We start from the raw sequence: 24,999 nt of genomic DNA on the forward strand, positions 1-24,999 counted from the left end.
TCTGTTTGACCCTGTGAAAAATACTTAACTGTGAAGCTGCTCTTTGTGCTGCAAACTGTGACGTCACTTTTTAAAATAGATTTTAAACAGCCTAAAATTGTTAAAGGTGAAACTAACAAAAATAAATAATGCTCCTAAAGCAGATCATTACTGTAATGAATAAGAGGACAGAGAGAGAAAGAAAGTATTCCTGAATTTAAAAGAGGGAAGGCATGAAAAATAAACCTTTAAAAATGTACATGACGGGAAATTATGTAGTTGATCTACAAAGCTGATCTTTAATTCTTCCTTTTTCATCTACAGCATGATGTATTTCATATATAGGCTGCAAGACAACATGAAGGTTATTTTGCTAGACATTTAAAGGCAACTGGTTTTTGATGCTTAATAATAGGGAAGTACGGAGTGAGTGCATTAAATGTGTTTTTGTCTGCTGCTCACACTCTGACCAGAGAGGTCATTTATGGTTCGACAGAAATGTTTCTACTGTGTTGCACACTTATTCAGAGCAGCCTGCAGTAAATGGCTTTAGGAAAATGTACTGTATCATTGCATATTTAGCAGAAGTTGCCTTACTGAGTCCTCAGATCTCAGAAACTCCTCTGTATCCTTTAAGTTGAGTGAAATATTTTGTTCTCTGGATAAAGATGGCAGATTGTAGGTATAAAAAGGCTTTTAGATTAAATTGGCTGCTGGTAACAACAAGTTAAAGCCTTCTTATTTGCAACAAGTTTCAGTTGGAGTAACACAGAACTTGAGAATCAGTTCGCTACCACTGACTGCTTCTGTTTTGGCTCTCTGGTGTTCGGGAATTTGTCTCCTTGTACTGTCAGTAAGCCTGTTATTACTGTTGTTATTTGAATTAAACGTATTCACCTGACTACACCTGGCTGCCTTATTTGATCCAGGCCTTACTGCTGGTTTCCCCTCACATTATTAATAACACAGATAGTAAGTTGGTAAAAAAGACAGAAACATACTTGGTAGCATCAAGAGAGAAAGTTATCAAGATCTGACACATAACTTTAATTTCAAGACAGATAGAACTGTGAACTGTGTCCATTAAGTTTCACAATAGTTATTCGTTATTAATAGTTTGTCCCAATAACTCTTTAAAAAGCCTCCAGTTAATTAAAAATGCTGCAGCCAGAGTTCTGACTGGAATTAGCAAGAGAGATCATCAATTCTTCTCCTCACTTATAAAACATTTAATCAGTTCACCTGCCCAATGTTCTTGCTGCTTGTTGTTGTTTTGTGTTTCTCTCTTTTCTTTCCACTCACCCCAACCAGTCGAGGCAGATAAGCCCACTATGAGCCTGGTTCTGCTGGAGGTTTCTTCCTGTAAAGGGAGTTTTTCCTTTTCCTAGTGCTGCTCAAATGGGATTGTTGGGTTTTCTAAGTAATTCTCTATACAATTATTCTCTTTAAGGTCTTAAACCTTAAACACTGTAAAGTGCCTTGAGATAACTTCTGTTGTGCTTTGGTGCTAAGCAAATCAAATGGAATTTAATTAATTTTAATTATCTGCCCTGAATCTTGTTGTTCTCACTGAGAGGACTGAGAGAGTTGTTCCTGAATCTAAAAAAGAAGGTACAAAAGAAAAGATGCTTTAAACAGTGTTGGTGAGGTATGATGATCCACAAATCCAGTCTCCAATTCTATATTTTAATATATCTTATGTATAGATTTCAAAACAAGTTTTTGTTGCACCTGGTTCATGATGTATTTATATAAAGAGGAAGGGCGTTTATAACACATGTAGTGGGAAATTGTCTAATGCTCACACTCTTTCATTCTACAGAAGACTTGAGAGCAGCAGATATGGGTTTAACAACATCAGCGTTTGGATTTATTGTTTTCCTTCTCTCTACACCAGGTAAATATATTCACATTTCCTCTGTAGGACATGTTGAATACTTATTCAGAGCAGCCTGAAGTAATTTGGATGAGAAAAGTGGAATAAATAAAAAAGACCAGGTCTGTATCTGTGTCTGTTTTCTGTATCATATTTAGAGGAAGTAGCTTCAACTGAAGTCCTCACATCTGAGAAACTCCTCTGTATCCTTTAATTTAAAATCTGTCAAATGTTTTGTTGGTATAAAAAAGGTGCTTTGAAATTAAATTGAACCACATCGACTTTTATGTGCAACAAGCTCCACCTGAGAACACTAAAAGTTTGAAATTCAAAGTCAACTTGAGAATTCAAACTTCTTGCAAGAAGGATCATTTACTATTCACTGACCTCCACTAAATTCTTAACTCAATTTGAAGTAGTATATAGATCCTTTAAAATGTACTTAAAGGTACAAAGATACAAGTACTCCACTAAACAAAGTAAATGTACTTAGTTATTTATCACCTCTGCTCACTTCCTCAGTCTGCTATTCAATGTTGATGAAGTGACATTTCACATTTCAGCCACCAGATGTCTCCAGACTTTCTTTCTACTTCCTGCTCACCTCCTCACTCACCTGTTCCCAGTGTTGTCATCAGTCCCTCATGTTCTCTGTGAACCTGGATCTTACCTACAAACCACCTGTGTGATGTTTGAGTCTGTCTGTTCTGGGTCTTCTTCTTGTTCTGTTGGACTCTGCCTTTGCCTCCTTTTCCATGTGTTTGTGTGGATCACCTGTCGGCCTCTTACCTACCACTGCCTTTAAAGTGAAGATGAGTTTTGCTAGTTTATTCTCAGTTTCTCTTTCTAGTTGATTTACATTTGAAACACATCACATACATCTGGCATTTGCATTTATCAGTTCTGTGGTTTGGTGTCTCGCAGTGAGGTGATGTAAGAATTAGAACAAAATAAATATTATGACTATTTATTCTTTTCCCCAAGGTTATACATTTTGGAATTCATTTCATTTTCTTTCCAAACATCTGTATCTCAGCACTAAATTAAATCTGTGGTTTCTGCTGTGCTCTGTGTTACAGTGGTTCAGGGTCAGAATGACTGGGGAGTAACTTACACTTCTACTCAGATCTGTGCTGTAGAAGGATCAACAGTGGACATACACTGCTCCTACACATACCCATCCAGACAAGATGACCTTGACATTAAAGTTGAGAAAACATTCTGGTTTATTAATATGCTGGATAATGAACCTGTGGATCTGAGAACAGACTCAAAGTACTCGGGTCGTGTGAAGCATCTTTGTGATAAGAACAGCTGCTTTCTGAGAATCGCAGACCTCAGACAGAGAGACTCAGCTGTGTACAGGTTCAGGTTCATAACAAACCATCCAGGAGGAAGATTTACTGGTTCACCTGGAGTCACTTTGACTGTTACAGGTAAAATCTTTTCAGTATTTCCATATATTGACCAGCAAGAAAGTAATGATGTATCTTTACCTGTGTTAATGTTGATATTTTGTTTATAATGTAATTCCTGTTTTTTCTAGATCTTAAAGTGAAAGTGATCCAAACATCTTACTCTTCTTACTGGACGACACTAAGATGTAAAAGCAGCTGCCGTTTACCTGGTCAAACCTCCATCATCTGGTACAAAAACAATAAGAAAATTCAGGAAAATACAGAATTACATTATTCAGACTACATTTATTCCCACGACAGTTTTTCCTGTGCTATAAAAGGACTCGAGGATTTCCCTTCTCCTCCAGTGTGTGAGTTTACTCTACAGTTTTCCACTGCACTGTTCTAGATACTGACCTCACGTATCTTTTACAGTAGCAGCCTCATCACAGGAAATACAATAAACTAAATTACTGCAGTATTATGTTGACATTGATCATTGAAAATATTTTATTTCTCAGGTGTTCGTGGTGAAAACTGCAACAGAGTGATTTATACTGAGAGAAGCATCTGTGCCTTCAAAGGATCATCAGTGAATATTTCCTGTACTTACAACAGTTATTATGAGGTTACATCTAAATTCTGGTTCCGTCCTGAACGTGGTCCTCAGTGGAAGAATCCTTCACAGTCTGAGGACCTTCTTACAGACTCCCAGTATACAGGTCGTGTTCAGGTCCTTGAAACAGAGAGAGGACGCTCCACTCTGAGAATCACTGACCTGAGAGAGACTGATTCAGCCCAGTATCAGTTCACATTCACAACATCAGACTTTGAATGGGGCAGTAGTTTACCTGGAACAACTCTGACTGTCACAGGTACTGATTAACACAAAGTGACAAACACAGCGTCACATTTTAAAACCTTTGTTTCTCCACTTTCTAATAAGGAAGTCTTATAATGGTGTACTAATGTCTATTGGTGATTAAAATCATTTAGCAGATTTTTAGATGTTGTTTAATCTGCAAATGTTTTTTTCAGTTTCTATCTTTACTTCTACTTTTCATTTATTATTTTTATGCTCAATTAGATATTTTTGTAAAACATTAAATTCTATTGATTTCAAATGAGCCACAGAATATTTACCATAGAAAAGCATTTTATACCAGTTAGATTATTTCTAAATGTTAAAATGTGACTATGAATTCTTTTTTTTGTTTGTTTGTTTATTTGTTTTATAAATTAATTGCTCGAATCGTCTTAGTTTTTGTTTTATTCCCTTGTTATCTGATGACACTGTGGCTTCGTTCTCTCATATCCAGCTCTCCAGGTCCATGTGATCAGACTAACAGTCCACCAGTCTTATACTGAGGCAGAGCTCCAGTGTCACAGCAGCTGCAGTTCAGTCGCTCGTCTTTCCTACGTCTGGTTCAAGAATGGACAGAAAGTCATGAAGGAGGACGCTTTGTACAAAGACAACTTTTATCCTGGAGACGTCATCTGTTGTGTTTTAAAAGGACACGAGAATCACTGCTCTCCCTCAGTGTGTGAGTCTGTTCCACTTTGGAACTAATCAAATGTCTGTCCATCTTCATATTATTGTGTGAAGGACTCAACTTCCACTACTCATGTTTCTCATTTCACTTTCTAAACCTTGTTTTCTCCTCCAGATGCTCTGAAGGTGCCGTCTGTGTCAGTGAGTCCACAAAGTGAAATCATGGAGGGAAGTTCAGTGACTCTGACCTGTAACAGTGAAGCTCAGTCAGCAGTAAATTATACCTGGTACAAGAAGAACCAAACACTGCTGAACAAAGAACCACAGCTTGTCTTCAGCTCCATCCAGTCCTCTGACTCTGGAGAGTTTTACTGTTCAGCTGAGAATGAGCTGGGGAAGAAAACATCTCCGTATATTAATATTAATGTGAAACGTGAGTGAAATGTACGACACTTAAAACGAATGTTACGTAGTTGAAAGTAGAATTTTTCTGTTTTGTGTGGCTGATTTTATATTTAAGAGACATTTTGAATTCCTCCAGATCCTCCAAATCTTCCCTCTGTGTCAGTGAGTCCCTCTGAGATAGTGGAGGGTAGTTCAGTGACTCTGACCTGTAGCAGTGATGCTAACCCAGCAGCTAATTACACCTGGTACAAGGGGAACCAAACAATACATCATGGACCAGAAGGAATTTATCGTTTCACCTCCATCCGCTCTAAGGACAAACGAACCTACAACTGCAAGTCTGAGAATCAATATGGGGACAAGTCCTCATCTATATCTGTAGACGTCCATTGTGAGTACAAAACTTTTAAAACACATATATGTGATGTTTGTCATCTAGGTCATGGTTATGACAAGTATGTCACTGGACTGTCATGATCCTGGTCCCATTTCCTGTCTTGTGCTTTTATTTTGGTTTTCTTTTCTGTTCCCACCGACCTAAAGATTTAACTTTACTGATCCCACAAACAGGGAAAATCCCCTGTTTAGAAGCTCGCAGAGAAATTTAAGGTACAAGAAAGAGAAGTAAATTTAATAATAATACAGGTATTTTAAACATGTTTACAAAAATATTATCAGAATTGTAAAATCATATCTACCAGATATATTAATAAAACTATTTAAATTTGAAACATTATGATCAGTGAGGCTATAATTAGTATGACCAAAGGAATAGAGTTAAACTGTTGACTTGTACAGTCTTACAGTGTTGGAAATAAAGGATCTGTGGTAACGCTCCTTTCTACATTGAGGATGTCTCAGTCTTCTGCTGAAGGAGCTGCACAGAGTTTCCATGAGGTATTGTCTATAATGGATGTCAGCTTGGCTAGCATCCCAGGAGAGAACTGGCCTTCCATACCAGCTTGTTCAGTCTATTACTGTCCCTGTTTGTGATGCCAGCACCGCAGCAGAGAACTGAGGCGACCACAGAGTCATAAAATATCCTCAGCAGAGTCCTGCATACTTCAAAGGTTGTGTCTTTCTCTGGAAGTCTATCATCATCTCTCTTGTTTTACTGACACAAAGTTCATGATGGTTGACCTGTACTGCAGCTTGTTCTTATCAGACACTCCCCAACAATGGCTAAGTCATCAGAGAACTTCTAGAGATGGCAGCTGCTGTTGTTGTTGTTAGTAAAATCTAAAGTGTATCGGGTGAAGAGAAATGGTGAGAGCACCGTACCCTGTGAGGGCCCCAGTGCTGCAAACTAACACCTCAGACATACAGTTGTGTAGCCTCACATGCTGTGCCCTATTGGTTAGAAAGTGTGTTGTCCTTCAACTCTTGCCCCATCCAGCTTCCCTGGCGGTATTGCCAGCTGAATGGTGTTGAAAGCGCTTGAGAAGTCAAAAAACATGACCCTCACAGCAGTTCTGTCATTTTCCAGTTAAGTCAGCTCCCGGTGCAGCAGGTAAATGGTGGTATCATCCACCCTGATGTTTGGCCTGTAGGCAAACTGCAGCACGTCCATCGCTGTGCTCACCATGAAGTGGAGGTGGTTGAGGATGGTCTTCATGATCCTGACGTCAAGGCTACAGTTCTGTAGTGGTTTGGCTCCTTGGCATGTGCAGTCTTAGGGACCAAAACCACACAGGAGGTCTTTCATGGGTTGAAAATGTGCGTGACCACCTCACAGAGCTGATAGGCACAGTCCTTTAGCAGTCTGGGGCTGATGCCATCTGGTCCTAAAGCTTTCCTGGTCTTCACATGTCTCAGTTCGTTTCTCACCTGGTCTCATGTAAAGGCCAAGGTTCAGTGAGGGGGGGGAAGGTGTAATGGAAGAAGGTGGCAGGGCATGTTAATGGAGAAAGACCGCACCCTCCAGAAGTTGATATAATCTGTGATGCAGTTACTTTGTTTTCTAGTGCTTAGCCACAAATGTTTAGTTCTTTACTTTTTCTGCCTGATCCTTGATTCATTCTATTATTATTTTACAATAAACTTAATTATTTATCTCATAGTGTCTGACATTTTAATTAGGTCCATTAAAACCCTTCTTCTTGAAGAACTTCCTCTGTGATGGCATCTTTAAAGCAGATCCAGTTGCTACTGAGCAGCATTTTTGGGAAAATCTAAAAGAGTCTTTTAGAATAACAACACATTTACAGTTCTAGATTGGTGGTTTGATTTGTGCCATTGGGGTTCGTTTTCTTTCTAGCAACTGCAGGACAGAACTGATCATCTTTATTTCATTTTATTCAGGATGTTTCTCTGATGGAGATATGGAGACATTTATTTGTATGTAATATTGTTTATTGCTATTTTTACTAAATTGTTTCTCTGTACAAACTGTCCCTAGATCGTCCAAATCTTCCCTCTGTGTCAGTGAGTCCCTCTGAGATAGTGGAGGGTAGTTCAGTGAAACTGACCTGTAGCAGTGATGCTAACCCAGCAGCTAATTATACCTGGTACAAGGAGAATGAAGAGTCACCAAAAGCTTCAGGACAGATCTTCACCATCACTGACATCAGAGCTGAACACAGTGGGAATTATTACTGTGTGGTTCAGGACACTACGGGTCATTATAACAGCACCTTACATTTGATTGTTGTGGGAGGTAAGTTTTTCACTTTTCTCTTAACAGACACACATGTTGGCTTCTTTTACAGCTCATCAAAATATTTAAAAAGACCAAAATTTAAGTGTTGCAATTAAACTTCCTGTGGTTGTTTATGTCAAATCTATGTCTAAAAACAAACAATGTCTAATATCTAATTATGTAAAGTCACATGTCCTAAATGTTTCTATTTCAATTTCCAGGTAAATCACTTCTTATAATGAACATCATCAGGTTGACTCTTGTGGTCCTGATGCTGATTCCTCTGTTTGTCGTCAGTCTGTGTTTGAGGTAAAACAATAAAAATCCATCAGTTCCACCTCTGATCTTTTATTTTCTTACATTATTGATTTGTTACATTAATTCACTTTATGTATTTTTGTTGTTGTTGTTTTATTTAATCCAGGATGAAGAAAACTAGGAGCTTAAAAACTGAATTGAATGAACCTGTAGAGATGATAGAGATGAGAGAGACTATTGAGAACATGAACCCTGTAATATGATTATTACAGAGTGAAATTACAAATCAATTTGTTGTAAATCTCAGGTCAGAAAGTTTCATTTAAATGAGTTGTGATTCTCTTCAGTTGCTGTTAAACCAGAGGCAGGAATGATTTATTGGAGAAAGTTAAACATGGAAATATTTTTTATCCTGAACTAATACTAACTTGTATTTATCTGTAGAGACAGTTAAAATACAGATGTATGGAAGCATCAGTTTTAATCACATGTACAGTGGAAGATTTTCTGTAACACATCAAAACCAGGACAGTAGCATCACAGTTAGCTAGATGGAAAATGTAGAAGTAAAGTCTTTCTGCATGTATTTTAAATTAACTTGTGTTTAGATTATTATATCAGTTGATCTTAAACTGAGCAGTGTGTGAAGTGTTTGAATCATTATATTACATGTTTTAATTTGCTTTTATTCTGTCAGTTGCTGTTTAAACTAGTTTAGGTTTAGTTTGACTTCATGATCAGATCATTTCTACAGTTTATCATCAGTTTCAAAGAGACTAGCAGCGTACTGGGTTTAAGAGGTCTGCAGCTACATGAAGAGGAAGATAGGAGTGGAGCTGTTCTAACAATGTGTGAAACCACATCAGGATATCTGAACATCCTCTATACCTGAGCCTAACCCTAACTACCCAGTCGCTCCCTAACTACTGGGGGGAACATCTCCATTTGTAGGACAGATTCAGAAAACACCAGCATGTCTGTGTAGGATGTCTGAGACATCTCTACCCTCCATAGCCTCATCTCATTACATGTTATTAAAATTGTGCTTGAATTCATCTTATTTGTGCTTCATTCATTGTATCTGTTCATTTTAATTACATTCATTCATTAGTTTGAACTTGTCTTTGTCATTTTATTGTGACTTTAACATATACATGTTGTAAAACTGTGGTCTTGTGACCTCATTTGGGATGAATCAGATGTTTGGGATAAAATAAAATTGAATACTCAGCTCATTTAGGATTAAATCTGTTTGATTTGAACTCTATGGTTGTGGATAGTTTCTTCAATCCTCATGTTGTTCTCCAGTCCATCGTGTGGCTTTAAGTGATGAACAGCAAAATGTTGTTTCCTGGTTCTGATTCAGTTTCTCTGAAGTTTCACTGTCCTCTAGTGGAAAATGCTCAGTGTTACACATTCAGTCTTCATTACTCTGGCTGTTCCCTCCTCGGTCCTCGGAGCAGTCCAAGCGGATTACCTCACCCACCACAGCCCTCCAGGACTCGGCTCCGTGGATCCCTCCAGCTCCAAACCATCAGACGTCCTGGGCCGAAGTTGTGACGCTTGTGAAGAAGAGGAGCCAGGACCAGGAGCCTTCACATCTCCGGTTAAACCTTTCCACCTCTGACGCCCCGAACCACCCAGCTGACGGAGTTTCGGCTCCGGCTCGATCGGACCTCGATCTCCAACCAGCATCGACTCCCGCCGACTGTGACGACTGTCCGCCCCCGGACACCACCAGCGCTCGGCTGGTGCAAAGCTCCCGGACTTCTAGTTCTAGACGCCGGAGGATCCTGAAGGAGGCCGTGTTCAGACGCCCTGCAGGACTCCGGAGCTCTGAGAGGTGGAGCCGGCTGCTCCTCATCACCCCCCCTCTCCTGTGTCTGTAGGTGCGGCTCCAGCTCGGCGCTCATCTCAGGTGAACATGAACAAGACTTCAGTGGTCTCAGCTCGGAACCCTCTCCTCACCCCTCTTCTCTCCGACCACTTTGATTGTTGGAGACTCCATAACCAGACACATCCGGTTCTTCAAGGCAGCTCCTCACTGCTTCACCTGGAGCTACAGTCCCGGTCATTCTGGATAAACTCCCCAGTCTCTTAGACTCACTTCCTTCTTCATTGTCCAGGTGATTGTTGACGGTGGATCCTGTGACACCACTCACCAGCACTGTGAACTGACTAAGAAGGACTTTTTAGCTTCCTACAGTCCTGTGTTAAGTCTGTCTTTGTCTCTGGCCCTATTCCCATCTTGGGCAGAGGAATAGGACGTTTCAGCAGAGTCCTCAGTCTTCATGCAGGTCTCAGCATTTAGGATTTATTGACAACTTTAATCTCTTCTGGGATCGACCCTCACTCTTCAGGAATGAGGGTTTGCACCCCAACCGTCGTGGCAGCCACATGCTTGCTGCTGATATGCAGAAAGTCATTCAGTGTACTCCTCATGACTGACGGTCCCTCCTCTTAACACCTAGAGCTCCTTCCCTCCTACCTTCATCTCAGGGATCTGCTCCCCTCTCTGTTCTGTGACCCCCACTAACCTAAATTCAAGCAAACAGGCCACAGAGCAGTAAAAGAAACTATTCTAACTTGTTAAACCTCTGACCAACCCCAGTACTAATATTAGTTCCCCTACTACAAGACTTCTAAATGTCAGATCCCTCTCTATCAAAGCTTCTCTCTTAAATGACTTTATCCTCTCTCAGAATTCAGATTTCTTTTTCTTAAATGAAACCTGGCTGAGCATAGGTGAATATATCCAGTTGCATGAGCTCTGCCCCCCCTAATTTTATTTATTTTAACTACCCTAGATTAAGTGGTCGGGGTGGTGGTGTTGCTGTTGTCTTTAATAATCAATTCAAATGCTCACTGCTTTAACTTAAACAGGTTCACAGCTCTGAAGCTCTGTCATTTCTTATCCACTGTCATCTACCGTCCCCTAAAAACAAACAGTAACTTTTTATCTGAATTCTCAGAGTATGTTGCTGACAGTGTTGTTAGGTAATAGTAATAATAATAATAAAAAAAAATAATAATACATCCTTTATTGATCCCCTTGGGGATAATAATACCAATGATTTTATCAGTCTAACTGATTCTTTCAACCTGGTTCAACACATCAAAGGTCCCACTCATAACCACCCTTGATTTGATATTCACTTTAGGATTGAGTCTAAACTCCATTCAGTTAAAGGATTCCATCTCTGATCATAAATGTGTTTTATTTAATATTTGTCTACATTCAACCACTCTATCTTGAAAATTCACAGTTAATCGCCGTCTATTTAACAGCTTGCTCCCTCTCTTCAGAATATTTTCAATCCTTCTCTGTCCACTGGAAATGTGCCAGATTATGTTAAAATTGCATGTGTTCAACCTCTTTTGAAAAACCTAGACTAGATCCCTCTTTCCCTGAAAACTACAGACCAAACTCCAAGCTGCCCCTCCCTTTGGGACATATTATTCGTAAACACAGTGTTTCTTTCCATTGCTATGCTGATGACGCTCAGCTGTATTGTCCCTTTAAGATCTCTGACCACAGATAGTTGTAATCAGTCCACAACATAAAGCCAAACACATTTTGCCCTGCACAGATTGTCTTTAAGATAACTTTGCCTGCTGCTAGAAGTGTTGGTGTTTGGTTTGATACTAAACTAAACTTTCATCACCTCAGAAATATCTCCAAAATACGTTCAACTCTATCATCTTATGATACAGATGTGATCCTACATGCATTTATTTCCTCATGCCTTGACTTTTGCGACAGTCTGTTCACCTGTCTCTGTCCCTGCTTCTGTCTCATTAGTGTCTTCTCCAGTGACACTTTGACCCTGGGGTTAATGGAGACCTGCTCTGCCACTCGCCCCCCAATCCTCCCTGTTTTCTTCTATTTATATTTCTTGATTTTATCCTCCACTGTCATTGGGTGATATTCTGATCTTTAGTTTTGTCCTTTTTAGATTAGTTTTGTTGCTGATTCTGTCTGTCCTCATTAAAACCTGTTCTCTCACTTCACTGTCCTCTTCCTCACATGTGGTTCCTCAGTTCATAGAAAACAGCTCATCTCATGTGGTCAGTAGTAGAAATAAATTCAGACTCTTAAATACGCCCAGTGTAAAGCTGTAGGTTTTGGGTGTATGAAATGTGTGGAGCACATCTCAGCACATCTCTAACATCATGGTTTCACAGTGGTTTCAGTACGATCACGTGTACTACAACAGATCAAAGTTGGTATCTTCCCTGGATCTTGTTGTGCTCCACTGAGTGGACTGAGAGAGTTGTTCCTGAATCTAAAAAAGAAGGTACAAAAGAAAAGATGCTTTAAACAGTGTTGGTGAGGTATGATGTGGTTGATCCACAAATCCAGTCTCCAATTCTACTTTTCATATATAACACGTTATATCTTATATATAGATTTCAAAACACTATACAAGTTATTTTTGTTGCATCTGGTTCATGATGCATTAAAAAAAAGAGGAAGGAAATTTATAACACAAGTAGTGTGATTTTATCTAATGCTCACACTCTTTCATTCTACAGAAGACTTGAGAGCAGCAGATATGAGTTTAACAACATCAGCGTTTGGATTTATTGTTTTCCTTCTCTCTACACCAGGTAAATATATTCACATTTCCACTGTAGGACATGTTGAACACTTATTCAGAGCAGCATGAAGTAATTTGGATGAGAAAAGTGGAGTAAATAAAAAAGACCAGATCTGTATCTGTGTCTGTTTTCTGTATCATATTTAGAGGAAGTAGCTTCAACTGAAGTCCTCACATCTGAGAAACTCCTCTGTATCCTTTAATTTAAAATATGTCAAATGTTTTGTTGGTATAAAAAAGGTGCTTTGAGATTAAATTGAATAACATCGACTTTTATGTGCAACAAGCTCCACCTGAGAACACTAAAAGTATGAAATTCAAGTCAACTTGAAAATTCAAACTTCTTGCAAGAAGGATCATTTACTATTCACTGACCTCCACTAAGTTCTTAACTCAATTTGAAGTTTAAAGTATATAAATGCTTAAAAATCACTTAGGTGCAAAGATACAAGTACTCCACTAAACAAAGTAAGAAAAAGTAAATGTACTTAGTTATTTATCAGCTCTGCTCACTTCCTCAGTCTGCTATTCAATGTTGATGAAGTGACATTTCACATTTCAGCCACCAGAAATATGTTAAAGTGTCACTAAGGAGGTCCAAACAGCTTGAAATTGGTACTATATAATACATTTCCTATAATTATAACATAGTGTGTACAACAGCAATAATTGAGAAGAATGTGCATAATGTAATGTATTTGTAGTTTCATGCTGCTGCCACTAAATGTCAGTAAAGGCTCAGGTTTTACTGAAGGAAACTATTTCCAAGATCCTGTCAGATAATTCTTCTACATCACCAACACATCTTGTTAATACTACATATTTAGCTGATATCTTTATTTTGTTCTGTATCTGTTCTTTATTTTTCACATCATTATGTTCAGTTCTCTGGGCCTATTTATATCAGCGAAGAAGAAATAAATATAATCTTTATTTCCTAGTGTCTCTTTGTTTTAGACACAATTCAAAACTAATCTAAGTGTGAGATGGGAAATATTCCTCTTTGAATAAAATGCTCACCACTCTCATAAAGGTCATTTAAATCTGTGATTAGTGAAACAGGTTAGAATGAGATGAAATAAATAATCGACTGGATTTCAGCAAAGTTTAAAGAGTAGTACTGTATAATCTAAAATGTGTGTGGAGAATTACTCCTCTGCACAGATAACATCAATGTAAGAAAACCCCATGAGTTAAACTGAGATCAACACAAACTAACAGTGGAAACAAAGTAAAGAAGCTGCAGTGATGAAGATGTTGCATTTAAAATATGACACGGTCGTAAGACAGTCGGCAAACAGATGTGTGAGAAGAAACTTAACAGTGAAGCTGTGTTTGTGCTGCAAACTGTGACTCCGAGTTAGACTTGAGTTTTAAAAACAGCCTAAAATATTTAAAGACAAAACTTGTGATGATATGCTCCAACTGTGGCTAAATATTGCTTCTTTTGTGGTCCCTATCAATGCAACATATCTAAAGTCGTCATGTGGTAGTTTCAGTATTATTATATACAGACCCAAGAGAACCCAACTTCCTGTCGTCTGCTATGTGGTGCATGGCTGAGAGGATTCAATTCTTCCTGAATTTAAAAAGAGGACAGGTTAAAAAAAAACAATCCTCAGGAATCAGTTAGTGAACTGATAAAGTGCAGTTCTCTCTATATATAACATGTTCAACATCACATAATGTTATTTTCTTGAGGTTTTATTAGCCTCTGGTTCATGTTTCCTATTAATAAAGAGGAAGGAAGTGTGAAGAAATTTAGGTGTGTTTTTGTCTACTGCCTTCACCCCCTGGCCACAGAGGACAGTTCAAGACAAGAGCTGAGAGCAGCAGATATGAGTTTAACAACATCAGTAATTGGAGTTATTGTTTTCCTTCTCTCTACACCAGGTAAAGTGTTTTCTTATTTCCACTGTAGGATGTGCTGCTCACTTATAGTGGAACTACTTTAGTTGTGGTCACATCTGTATGTATTTATTGATTTTTGGTGAAGTGTGGTGAGATGAGGACCCTGACGTCCAGAGACAAGGCTGTGGTGAAATATTGAAATGTTCAGAATAAACATGAAGCTTTGATTTATTCTGTTCAGCCGACAATTTTATATTGTCGTACAAATATCCAACACTAAAACTTTTTATAGATGTTTAGACGCCATTACTAAGGGATCCTGGTGTCTTGTCCGAGGACATCTAAACAAGTAGGTAAGAGAAACGGGGAACTGAACCACTGATACTAATCGTAGCTGAGTGCTCTCCTACTGGAGCTACGAACTCAGTACTGAAGTAGAAGTTAATTAACTAACCTGAGTCAGATCTGAGTACAAGTACCACTTCTAACTGACCTGATCACCTTGGTTGAAGTACTACAGTACAGAAGTACATGCTCTGAAATGTTGAACAAAAGCACAAGTACTACACTAAGAAACCAGATTAAAGAAAAGTAACTCACTTCCTCAGTCTGCTGTTCAATGTTGATGAAGTGACATTTCACATTTCATCCACCAGATGTCTCCAGACTTTCTTTCTACTTCCTGCTCACCTCCTCACTCACCTGTTCCCAGTGTTGTCATCAGTCGCTCATGTTCTCTGTGAACCTGGATCTTACCTACAAACCACCTGTGTGATGTTTGAGTCTGTCTGTTCTGGGTCTTCTTCTTGTTCTGTTGGACTCTGCCTTTGCCTCCTTTTCCATGTGTTTGTGTGGATCACCTGTCGGCTTCTTACCTACCACTGCCTTTAAAGTGAAGATGAGTTTTGCTAGTTTATTCTCAGTTTCTCTTTCTAGTTGATTTACATTTGAAACACATCACATACATTTGGTATTTGCATTTATCAGTACTGTGATTTTGTGTCTCACAGTGAGGTGATGTAAGAATTACAAATAAATTAATATAAATAATAATTTTTCCCAAGTTTATACAAATTGGAATTCATTTTATTTTCTTTCCAAACATCTGTATCTCAGCACTAAATTAAATCTGTGGTTTCTGCTGTGCTCTGTGTTACAGTGGTGCAGGGTCAGAATGACTGGGGAGTAACTTACACTTCTACTAAGATCTGTGCTGTAGAAGGATCAACAGTGGACATACACTGCTCCTACACATACCCGTCCAGACAAGATGACCTTGACATTAAAGTTGAGAAAACATTCTGGTTTATTAATATGCTGGATAATGAACCTGTGGATCTGAGAACAGACTCAAAGTACTCGGGTCGTGTGAAGCATCTTTGTGATAAGAACAGCTGCTTTCTGAGAATCACAGACCTCAGACAGAGAGACTCAGCTGTGTACAGGTTCAGGGTCATAATAAACCAACCAGGAGGAAGATTTACTGGTTCACCTGGAGTCAACTTGACTGTTACAGGTAAAATCATTTCAGTATTTCCATATATTGACCAGCGAGAAAGTAATGATGTATCTTTAACTGTGTGAATGTTGATATTTTTTTTTATAATGATATTCCTGTTTTTTCTAGATCTAAAAGTGAAAGTGATCCAAACATCTTACTCTTCTTACTGGGCGACACTAAGATGTAAAAGCAGCTGCCATTTACCTGGTCAAACCTCCATCATCTGGTACAAAAATAATAAGAAAATTCAGGAAAATACAGAATTACATTATTCAGACTACATTTATTCCCAAGACAGTTTTTCCTGTGCTATAAAAGGACTCGAGGATTTCCCTTCTCCTCCAGTGTGTGAGTTTACTCTACAGTTTTCCACTGCACTGTTCTAGATACTGACCTCACGTATCTTTTACAGTAGCAGCCTCATCACAGGAAATACAATAAACTAAATTACTGCAGTATTATGTTGACATTGATCATTGAAAATATTTAATTTCTCAGGTGTTCGTGGTGAAAACTGCAACAGAGTGATTTATACTGAGAGAAGCATCTGTGTCTTCAAAGGATCATCAGTGAATATTTCCTGTACTTACAACAGTTATTATAAGGTTACATCTAAATTCTGGTTCCGTCCTGAACGTGGTCCTCAGTGGAAGAATCCTTCACAGTCTGAGGACCTTCTTACAGACTCCCAGTATACAGGTCGTGTTCAGGTCCTTGAAACAGAGAGAGGACGCTCCACTCTGAGAATCACTGACCTGAGAGAGACTGATTCAGCCCAGTATCAGTTCACATTCACAACACGATACTTTGAATGGGGCAGTAGTTTACCTGGAACAACTCTGACTGTCACAGGTATGCATGAACATGAAACTCATCATGCAGTTGACAAACTGTTCTTCCTATAACACTTTGCTTTAATGTTTTTCTCCTTGACTTAGATATCTTGCCTTGTGCCTCACTTGTAAGTAACTTTGGACAAAAGCAGAATGACTAAATGTAAATGTAGTTAATGTCACCTAATATAATATAATGTTGAATACTGTAGAAATTATGTGTTTATTGTGAGATTAGGTTAATTCTTGCAATTTACATTTTGATATTTGTAAAAACAAAAGTGAAACAGACTCACAAAAGGATAAACACAACCTGCACATAGTCTCGAATGGTCCAAGTTTCCTTCATGTCCTCTGGCCAGCAGAGGGAGGAGTTGAACTGGAAGGTTCATTTTATGAGACGTTCCTGTTCCTTGTTGACAGATCCAGATTTCCAGGTCCAGGTGATCTGGACTTCTGTTGGTCCAAAGCTGGTTTGTCACAGCAGCTGTCGTCCTCCTGGTCGTTCTTTTGTCTGGTTCAGGAATGAAAATAAAATCCATGGAGAAACTTCACCTTCATACAGTGGATACGTTGACACTTCACACAGTTATTCCTGTGCTGTCGAAGGACACAAGGCCTCCCGCTCTCCTCCAGTGTGTGAGTGAGTTTACTTGTCAAGTGTGTCACAAACAAAATGTCATTTGGTTTAAATCTTTTTGGACTTTGATCGACTCAGCAAACAGTCTGTCAAGTCTGTCCTTTAGTGACACATTGAAAAGTTAATCTCTGTTTATATCCTGCAGATGCTCCGAAGGTTCCCTATGTGTTGAAGAATTACCAAGGTGACATTATGAAGGACAGCCCAGTGTCTCTGACTTGTAGCAGTGATGCAAACCCAGCCAGTGAATACAGCTGGTACAAGAACGAAATACTGATCAATAAGGAACCACAGCTCGTCTTCAGCTCCATCCAGTCCTCTGACTCTGGAGAGTATTACTGTGTAGCTGAGAATGATATGGGGAGAAGCACATCTGAATATATCTCCATAAATGTGAAATGTTGGTGACTTCTATTGTATTGAAGCAAATGAAATAACTGTTATCTGATTGTTCTTTAATTAATGTGAAGATTGAAGGAAAACGGCTTAAATCTGACGGATTTGTTGAACCTGGTGAACAAAGAAAGATTTTAGCAGATGATGTCTTTTTTTCATGGTTCACGTCTCCAGTAGATGTTGATGAAACAGTTCACTACTGACGTTTATACTAACTATGCTGTTTTAATCCTGAATATTAATCATCTGCATCTTTTCTAGATGGTCCAAAAAACTCCAACATCTCAGTGAGTCCCTCTGAGATAGTGGAGGGTAGTTCAGTGACTCTGACCTGTAGTAGTGATGCTAACCCAGCAGCTAATTACACCTGGTACAAGGGGAACCAAACACTGCTCCAGGGAGCAGAAGGCTTTTATCAGTTCACCTCCATTAAATCTGAAGACAGAGGGACCTACTCCTGCACGTCTGAGAATCAGTTCGCACAGATCAACTCTACCTCTCTATTCTTGGACGTCCACTGTAAGTAGACAACATCACATACAGAATTTAAAAGCACAGATAAGTAGATGTAATAATTTGATTTGTTCACAATTCAACCATATAACATAATATAATACAGTGTCAGAGCCAAAGATGCTGGAAGTCAAATTTACACTCACTCACTCACTCATAAAAATGCCTTCATGTTATCTTTCAATACACATTTCTCCTTCAGATCGTCCAAATCTTCCCTCTGTGTCTGTGAGTCCCTCTGAGATAGTGGAGGGTAGTTCAGTGACTCTGACCTGTAGCAGTGATGCTAACCCAGCAGCTAAATACACCTGGTACAAGGGGAACCAAACAATACATCATGGACCAGAAGGAATTTATCGTTTCACCTCCATCAGCTCTAAAGACAAAGGAACCTACAACTGCAAATCTGAGAATCAATATGGGGACAAGTCCTCATCTATATCTGTAGACGTCCATTGTGAGTACAAAACTTTTAAAACACATATATGTGATGTTTGTCATCTAGGTCATGGTTATGACAAGTAGGTCACTGGACTGCCATGATCCTGGCCCCATTTCCTGTCTTGTACTTTTATTTTGGTCTCTTTCCTGTTCTCCACAGTGTTTTTTATCTTCTTCATTTAGCACCCTTATTATTTTAACCTGTGTCTAGTCGCTCTCTTTTTTAAGCACCACTCTGTTCATCATCTTCTTCCACAGATTGGTAGTTTCGATGCTACTCTCCAGCCATTCATCTTACCTTGTTTCTAGCCTTGTGTTTTGCCCTGTGTTTTGGACCTCTGCTCTCACTCTCTGATCTGGACCTGGACTTCAGATTTTGTACCTTTGCTCTCTAAGTTTTTGCCTTCTTTTTTGGCAGTGGTTTTCTGTTGACACTTCTTTGAATGCTTTTTGTTATCCCCTTTTGTTCTAGCTTTTTGATTTTCTGTTTTGTTTGTTCATCATTTTCGTTTTTCCTTTTGGACATAGTTCTTGCCAAGTTTTGTTAGAGATAAAGATAAAACTTTATTGATCCCACAACAGGGGAATTCACTTTAATATTCACAGTTTAATAGCTCACAAAGACATTTAAGGTGCAAGAAAGAGGAGTAGTTATAAAAATAATAAAATACTTTAACATATTTACAGAATTGTGAAGTGAAATCTACCAGATATATTAATAACTCTATTTCAATCTGAAACAGCATGACCACTGTGGCGATTATTAGAATGACCAGAAGAATAGAGTTAAACTGTTGACTTGTACAGTCTTACAGTGGTGGAAATGAAAGATCTGCAGTAACCCTCCTTTCTACACTGAGGATGTCTCAGTCTGCTGCTGAAGGAGCTGCACAGAGCGTCTACTGTCTCATGAAGCTTGGCAAGCAACCTCCACCCACCCACATCTTCCACAGATTCCAACAGGCAGCCCAGGAGAGAGCTGGCCCTCCTGGCCCCAGCTTGTTCAGTCTATTACTGTCCCGGTTTGTGATGCCTTCACCCCAGCAGACAACTGAGGCTACCACAGAGTCATAAAATGTCCTTAGCAGAGTCCTGTATACTTCAAAGGACATCAGTCTCCTTCTTGTACAGTTCATCAGTGTTGTGGGATCTGTCCAGTTTATTATTTAGGTGAACACCCAGGTACTTAAAGCTGTCCACCAGCTCTTTCTCCAGAGATCTATCATCATCTCTTATAATTTACTGGTATTTAAGCACAGCTGGTTGCGCTCACACCAGTTTACAAAGTCTACGATAGCTGACGTTGTTCTCTACCAGCCGCTCCTTTAGCTTTTTCTTGAAGCTGTCCTTGGTTGTACTAGAGTTCATTCTGAACTCTCCTCTGCTCCTCTCTGTCTCCTAATATAAAAGCACTCCTTTTCATCTTGTTCAGCAGAGCTTTAAATTCAGGGGTCACCTAGGTTATTGGAGAAAAACGGCACCCTCCAGGTCGGCACAGTGTTCTGCACACAGTTGATGTAATCGGTGATGCAGTTACTTTGTGTTTCGTACTTAGACACATGTTTTACCATGTTTTGTGGTCACTTTGTTTCCTAGTGCCTTAGCCACAAAGGTTTAGTTCTTTACTTTCTCTGCCTGATCCTTGATTCATTCTTTTGACTTCTACATTATTCTTTTACAATAATTCTTAATCTCATAGTGTCTGACATTTTAATTGGGTCCATTAAAACCCTTCTTCTTGAAGAACTTCCTCTGTGATGGCATCTTTAAAGCAGATCCAGTTGCTACTGAGCAGCATTTTTGGGAAAAAATGGGAGTCTTTTCGAATAACAACACATTTACAGGTCTAGATTGGTGGTTTGATTGTTCCATTGGGGTTTGTTTTCTTTCTAGCAACTGCAGACACAACTGATCATTATTTTGTTTTATTCGGGATGATTTTCTCATGAAGATACAGGCACATTGATTTGTTTCCTAATATTATTTATTGCTATTATTATTGAATTGTTTCTCTGTACATACTGTCCTTCAGATCCTCCAAATCTTCCCTCTGTGTCAGTGAGTCCCTCTGAGATAGTGGAGGGTAGTTCAGTGAATCTGACCTGTAGCAGTGATTCTAACCCAGCAGCTAATTATACCTGGTACAAGGAGAATGAAGAGTCACCAAAAGCTTCAGGACAGATCTTCACCATCACTGACATCAGAGCTGAACACAGTGGGAATTATTACTGTGAGGCTCAGAACATAAGAGGACGTCATAACAACACTTTACATCTCACAGGTAAAATCTTTAATTGACTTACAGATGTGCAATTCTAATATCAAATACCACCATTTGTTCTAATGCCGATAAAATTACTTAAAATTAAAATTAATTAAAGTGTATAATACAATACTCTTGTAACCATCATCCTTCTCCCTTCCTCATCTTCCAACACCTCCAGAGACCACTTCAGGCAGAGCTGGCTTTTATTTTTGAGTTTTTTTATGGTGATTCCACTGAGAGACGTCCAGGAACACAGTCCTGTATGAGCTATGTTTTAGTGAATATCCAGCATTTCCACATCTCTGCTACTTAGACTTAAAATGCTGATTAATTAATACGAACATCACAAAGCTGTAGGTTCTGCATGCATGAAATGTGTTGGCACTTGTACTGCATCATCCTGACAGGTGTTGGTGATATTTTGTTCGCTTCATATGTATCAGTGAAGTCAGGCTAATAAACATTTGGTGCTGTGAACTGTATTGTATCATTCAAATTATTTTTCCAAAAATAATCATGCAGTTAAATCAACCCATCTCTGAAACACGTACATTATGACTATGACCTGGGTTGTCTTTAAACTAAGTGAAGATGTCTCTATAAACTGCCTTCAATGCAGGTGATCTTTGGTTTGATCTTTGGGTTAAAACATCTTAACAGATTTTCTTTTTCTTTCAGTCACAGTTTTCTCTGGATCACTGAAATCAGCAGTCATTGGAATGAGTCTTGTTTTCTTCCTGGCTATAGTCCTTTTTGTCTTCCTACTGATAAGGTGAGAAGATCTGTTGTAATAAAGTATTTTTCGTCAAACACTTAAAAAGACACATCATGTTTCATAATTCTTCTGTTTAGAAAAACAAAGACCTCCAAGCGAACATCTGATCCTCATGAAAGACCAGACGTCTGTGAACAGGTGAAGCTCTAATGTCATAAAATATAAAATCTAGTCCTGTTCTGGTAAAAAGTACAGATTTGATTGAGATGCATTTTCTGTTGCTCTTCTGCCATTCATCTTCTTCATAGACATGAATTCTGTCCAGATTTCTGTTAACATTAACACTGAACCTCCTCTTTCCTTGGACATAATTTTGGTGGATTCAGAACACCCTGATAAACAAAGTGAAAAAATTATGCAGGATGAAAGTGCATTATGAGAAAATTTCATAGCAGTACCTCAGGATGCTACTCTGTAGTTTTATGGCTCCCGTGAGCTTGTATGCATGCCTGACAATATAAGGGCATACTTGTAATGAGACAACAGAAAGTGTCCTGAGGTGACTCGTCCCAGATCTGGACCAGAGCATCACTAAGCTTTTGGACAGTCTGAGATGCAACCTGGTGGTCTTGGATGGACCTGGACCTCTTCCCTGCATACTCTCATCTACATGAGGTCAGACATAGTTGTGCACTAGGAGGAACCCAGGAACCGCTGCACCAGCCTAGGGCCTGACAATGGGTCGAAATATTTCCTCTCAACTGATGGCACTCAGGGTGTCATGGCCTGTAGAGGTCTAGGTGCCCCTCCATATACCTCCCCAGATTATTACTGACCATCACTATCCCACCACCAAAGCTGTCATGCTGAGCGATGTCACAGGCAGCATGACGTTATCCATGTCCTCTCCAGACCCTCTGCCAAATGTGCTCAGGGTGAACCCAGTGGCTGATTGACAGTTCCAGTGTTCTATGGCAAATGTCAATCGAGCTCCTGAGTGAGCACAGGGCCCACTAAAGGATGTCAGGCCCTCAGGCCACCCTAACAAGTCTGTTACTGATGGTTTGGTCACATCAGTGGCCTGCTAGAGGTCATTTTGTAGAGTTCTGGCAGTGCTCATCTTATTCCTTTTTGGAAAAAGGAGCAGATACTTGTCCTGCTGATGGGTTAAGAACCTTCCAGCTCTTGTAGAATAACCGCCTGTCTCCTGGAATCATGCTTCATGCTCTTGAGACTGTGCTGGGAGACACATCAAACCTTTTGGCAATGGCATGTATTGATGTGCCATTCTGGAGAAGTTGGACTGCCAGGTATCACCTCATGCTACCAGTGCACACACCAGTGACACAAACCCTCACTAGATGCAAAGCTAGTGAAAGAAAGGTCAGAAAAGATGATGAGACCTTTGATTTTGGTGACCTCTTGTGTCTCAGTGTTCTGTTGACTCCATGTGACCTAAAGCACAGGCTGTTTTCAGTGAGCTGTAGTATCCTTGGTAAGAGTCAGCCTGTCCAAGTCTGAGGTCATGGTGGCTTTCTGGATTAACTTGTTCTGATTAAAAACATTTTGCTGCATCAAGTGATAATGTAATTTAGAGTATTTTGTATTTAGATTTGATCATCAGACGATTGATGGTGTGCACATGCACCGGATTGGTTGGACTCTGGAGAAGGACTTTTAGGCTATCATGCTGAGCTTGTTTCCATTATGAATGAGACAAAAAATAAATAGATGCTGAATAAATCATTGATGTTCTACTAAATTGCTGCAGAGATTTAAGAGTTGATTTGTTTCTGTAGCGTCGTCCCACTCAGTCGGAGGAGACAGATGATGTTCAGTATGCCAGTGTCCACTTCATGAAGTACCAGACAGATCCTATCTACTCCAACATCACAGCAGCTGGAGCCCAAAGACACGGGGACGAGGATGAAAGTCATAAATATGCTGCTGTCAAATTTAACAGGGCTGCCTCAAGGTGAGCAGCTCTTCATAGACCACAACATAATAGAACTCATAGGATGTTGTATTTCAACATGCTCCTTATGTTGCATTTGCTTGTTCTGCTTACATTTATATTATCACTGTTACACTACTGTATACCAAACATAGATATATTTACTGCTTGTTGTTTTCTGTCTCAGAACCACAGGTCAAGTCTCTGGGGACGATCCATCTGCATTGTACAGTACAGTCAACAAAATCTGCTGAACACAACATGACATTTATCATCTCTCTGTGTTTTTTCTTTATGTTTTAATGAGATAACAAAGAGGAAGGTTGTGTCTGTGCAGTATGTATCAGAAAGGCAACAGGTGGTAAACTTGAAATACATCTCCTATAATTATAAAATAGTGTGTACAATAGCAATAATGGAGAAGAATGTGCTTAATGTAATGTATTTGTAGTTTCATGCTGCTGCCACTAAATGTCAGTAAAGATTCAGGTTTTACTGAAGGAAACAATTTCCAAGATCCTGTCAGATAATTCTTCTACATCACCAACACAGCTTGTTAATACTGCATATTTAGCTGATATCTTTATTTTGTTCTGTATCTGTTCTTTATTTTTCACATCATCATGTTCGGTTCTCTGGGCCTATTTATATCAGCGAAGAAGAAATAAATCTGGTTTTGATTTCCTAGTGTCTCTTTGTTTAAGACACAATGAGCAACAGAATGTGTAAAAATTCAAAACTAATGTAAGTGTGAGATTAAATAAAATGCTCACAACTCTCATAAAGGTCATTTAAATGTGTGATTAGTGAAACAGGTTTGAATGCAATAAACTGAATAATCAACTGCATTTCAGCAAAGTTAGTAGAGTAGCAAAGGGTAGTACTGTATAATCTAAAATGTGTGTGGAGAATTACTCCACTGCACAGATAACATCAATGTAAGAAAACCTCATTAGTTAAACTGAGATGAACACAGACTAACAGTGGAAACAAAGTAAAGAAGCTGCAGTGATGAAGATGTTGCATTTGAAATATAACAGGGTCATCAGACCAACAGCAAACAGATGTGTGATCACAGCTCCAGTCCTGTTTGTCTGTGTGAAAATAAACTTAACAGTGAAGCTGTGTTTGTGCTGCAAACTGTGACTATGAGTTAGACATGAGTTTGTAATAATAATTTTAAACAGCCTAGAATATTTAAAGATAAAACTTGTGATGATATGCTCCAACAGTGTCTAAATAT

At 39.1% G+C, this 24,999-nt stretch overlaps 2 protein-coding genes across 2 annotated transcripts; both read left to right on the forward strand.

Annotated features, from left to right (window-relative positions):
- The first annotated feature begins 1,776 nt into the window (after positions 1-1,776).
- Positions 1,777-15,751, forward strand: LOC113161782 (B-cell receptor CD22-like). The gene is made up of 12 exons (XM_026359583.1): positions 1,777-1,876; positions 2,935-3,291; positions 3,402-3,623; positions 3,774-4,127; positions 4,572-4,796; positions 4,920-5,177; positions 5,286-5,540; positions 7,548-7,805; positions 8,009-8,096; positions 8,212-10,171; positions 12,582-12,656; positions 15,657-15,751. Exons 1-10 carry the CDS (start codon positions 1,777-1,779, stop codon positions 8,306-8,308), a joined length of 2,214 nt encoding a protein of 737 aa, XP_026215368.1. The 3' UTR covers positions 8,309-10,171; positions 12,582-12,656; positions 15,657-15,751.
- On the forward strand, positions 9,019-24,127 carry LOC113161783 (B-cell receptor CD22-like). The gene is made up of 15 exons (XM_026359584.1): positions 9,019-9,026; positions 9,439-9,888; positions 9,935-9,963; positions 15,657-16,013; positions 16,125-16,346; positions 16,497-16,850; positions 17,255-17,470; positions 17,617-17,871; positions 18,129-18,386; positions 18,583-18,837; positions 20,854-21,102; positions 21,766-21,859; positions 21,940-22,000; positions 23,602-23,777; positions 23,944-24,127. The coding sequence occupies exons 1-15, from the start codon at positions 9,019-9,021 to the stop codon at positions 24,008-24,010; spliced, it is 3,051 nt and encodes a 1,016-aa protein (XP_026215369.1). The 3' UTR covers positions 24,011-24,127.
- Positions 24,128-24,999: the final 872 nt, after the last annotated feature.

Source organism: Anabas testudineus, chromosome 1, assembly GCF_900324465.2.
Source record: "Anabas testudineus chromosome 1, fAnaTes1.2, whole genome shotgun sequence".
Classification (NCBI taxonomy): domain Eukaryota; kingdom Metazoa; phylum Chordata; class Actinopteri; order Anabantiformes; family Anabantidae; genus Anabas; species Anabas testudineus.

Coding starts and splice junctions, on each gene's coding strand:
- LOC113161782 (XM_026359583.1), top strand. CDS start 1,777: ATGCTCACACTCTTTCATTCTACAGAAGACTTGAGAGCAGCAGATATG. Junction 5,541..7,547: donor TATATCTGTAGACGTCCATT/GTGAGTACAAAA, acceptor AACTGTCCCTAG/ATCGTCCAAATCTTCCCTCT. Junction 7,806..8,008: donor ACATTTGATTGTTGTGGGAG/GTAAGTTTTTCA, acceptor TTCAATTTCCAG/GTAAATCACTTCTTATAATG.
- LOC113161783 (XM_026359584.1), top strand. Junction 16,347..16,496: donor TTTCCCTTCTCCTCCAGTGT/GTGAGTTTACTC, acceptor TTAATTTCTCAG/GTGTTCGTGGTGAAAACTGC. Junction 17,471..17,616: donor CTCCCGCTCTCCTCCAGTGT/GTGAGTGAGTTT, acceptor TATATCCTGCAG/ATGCTCCGAAGGTTCCCTAT.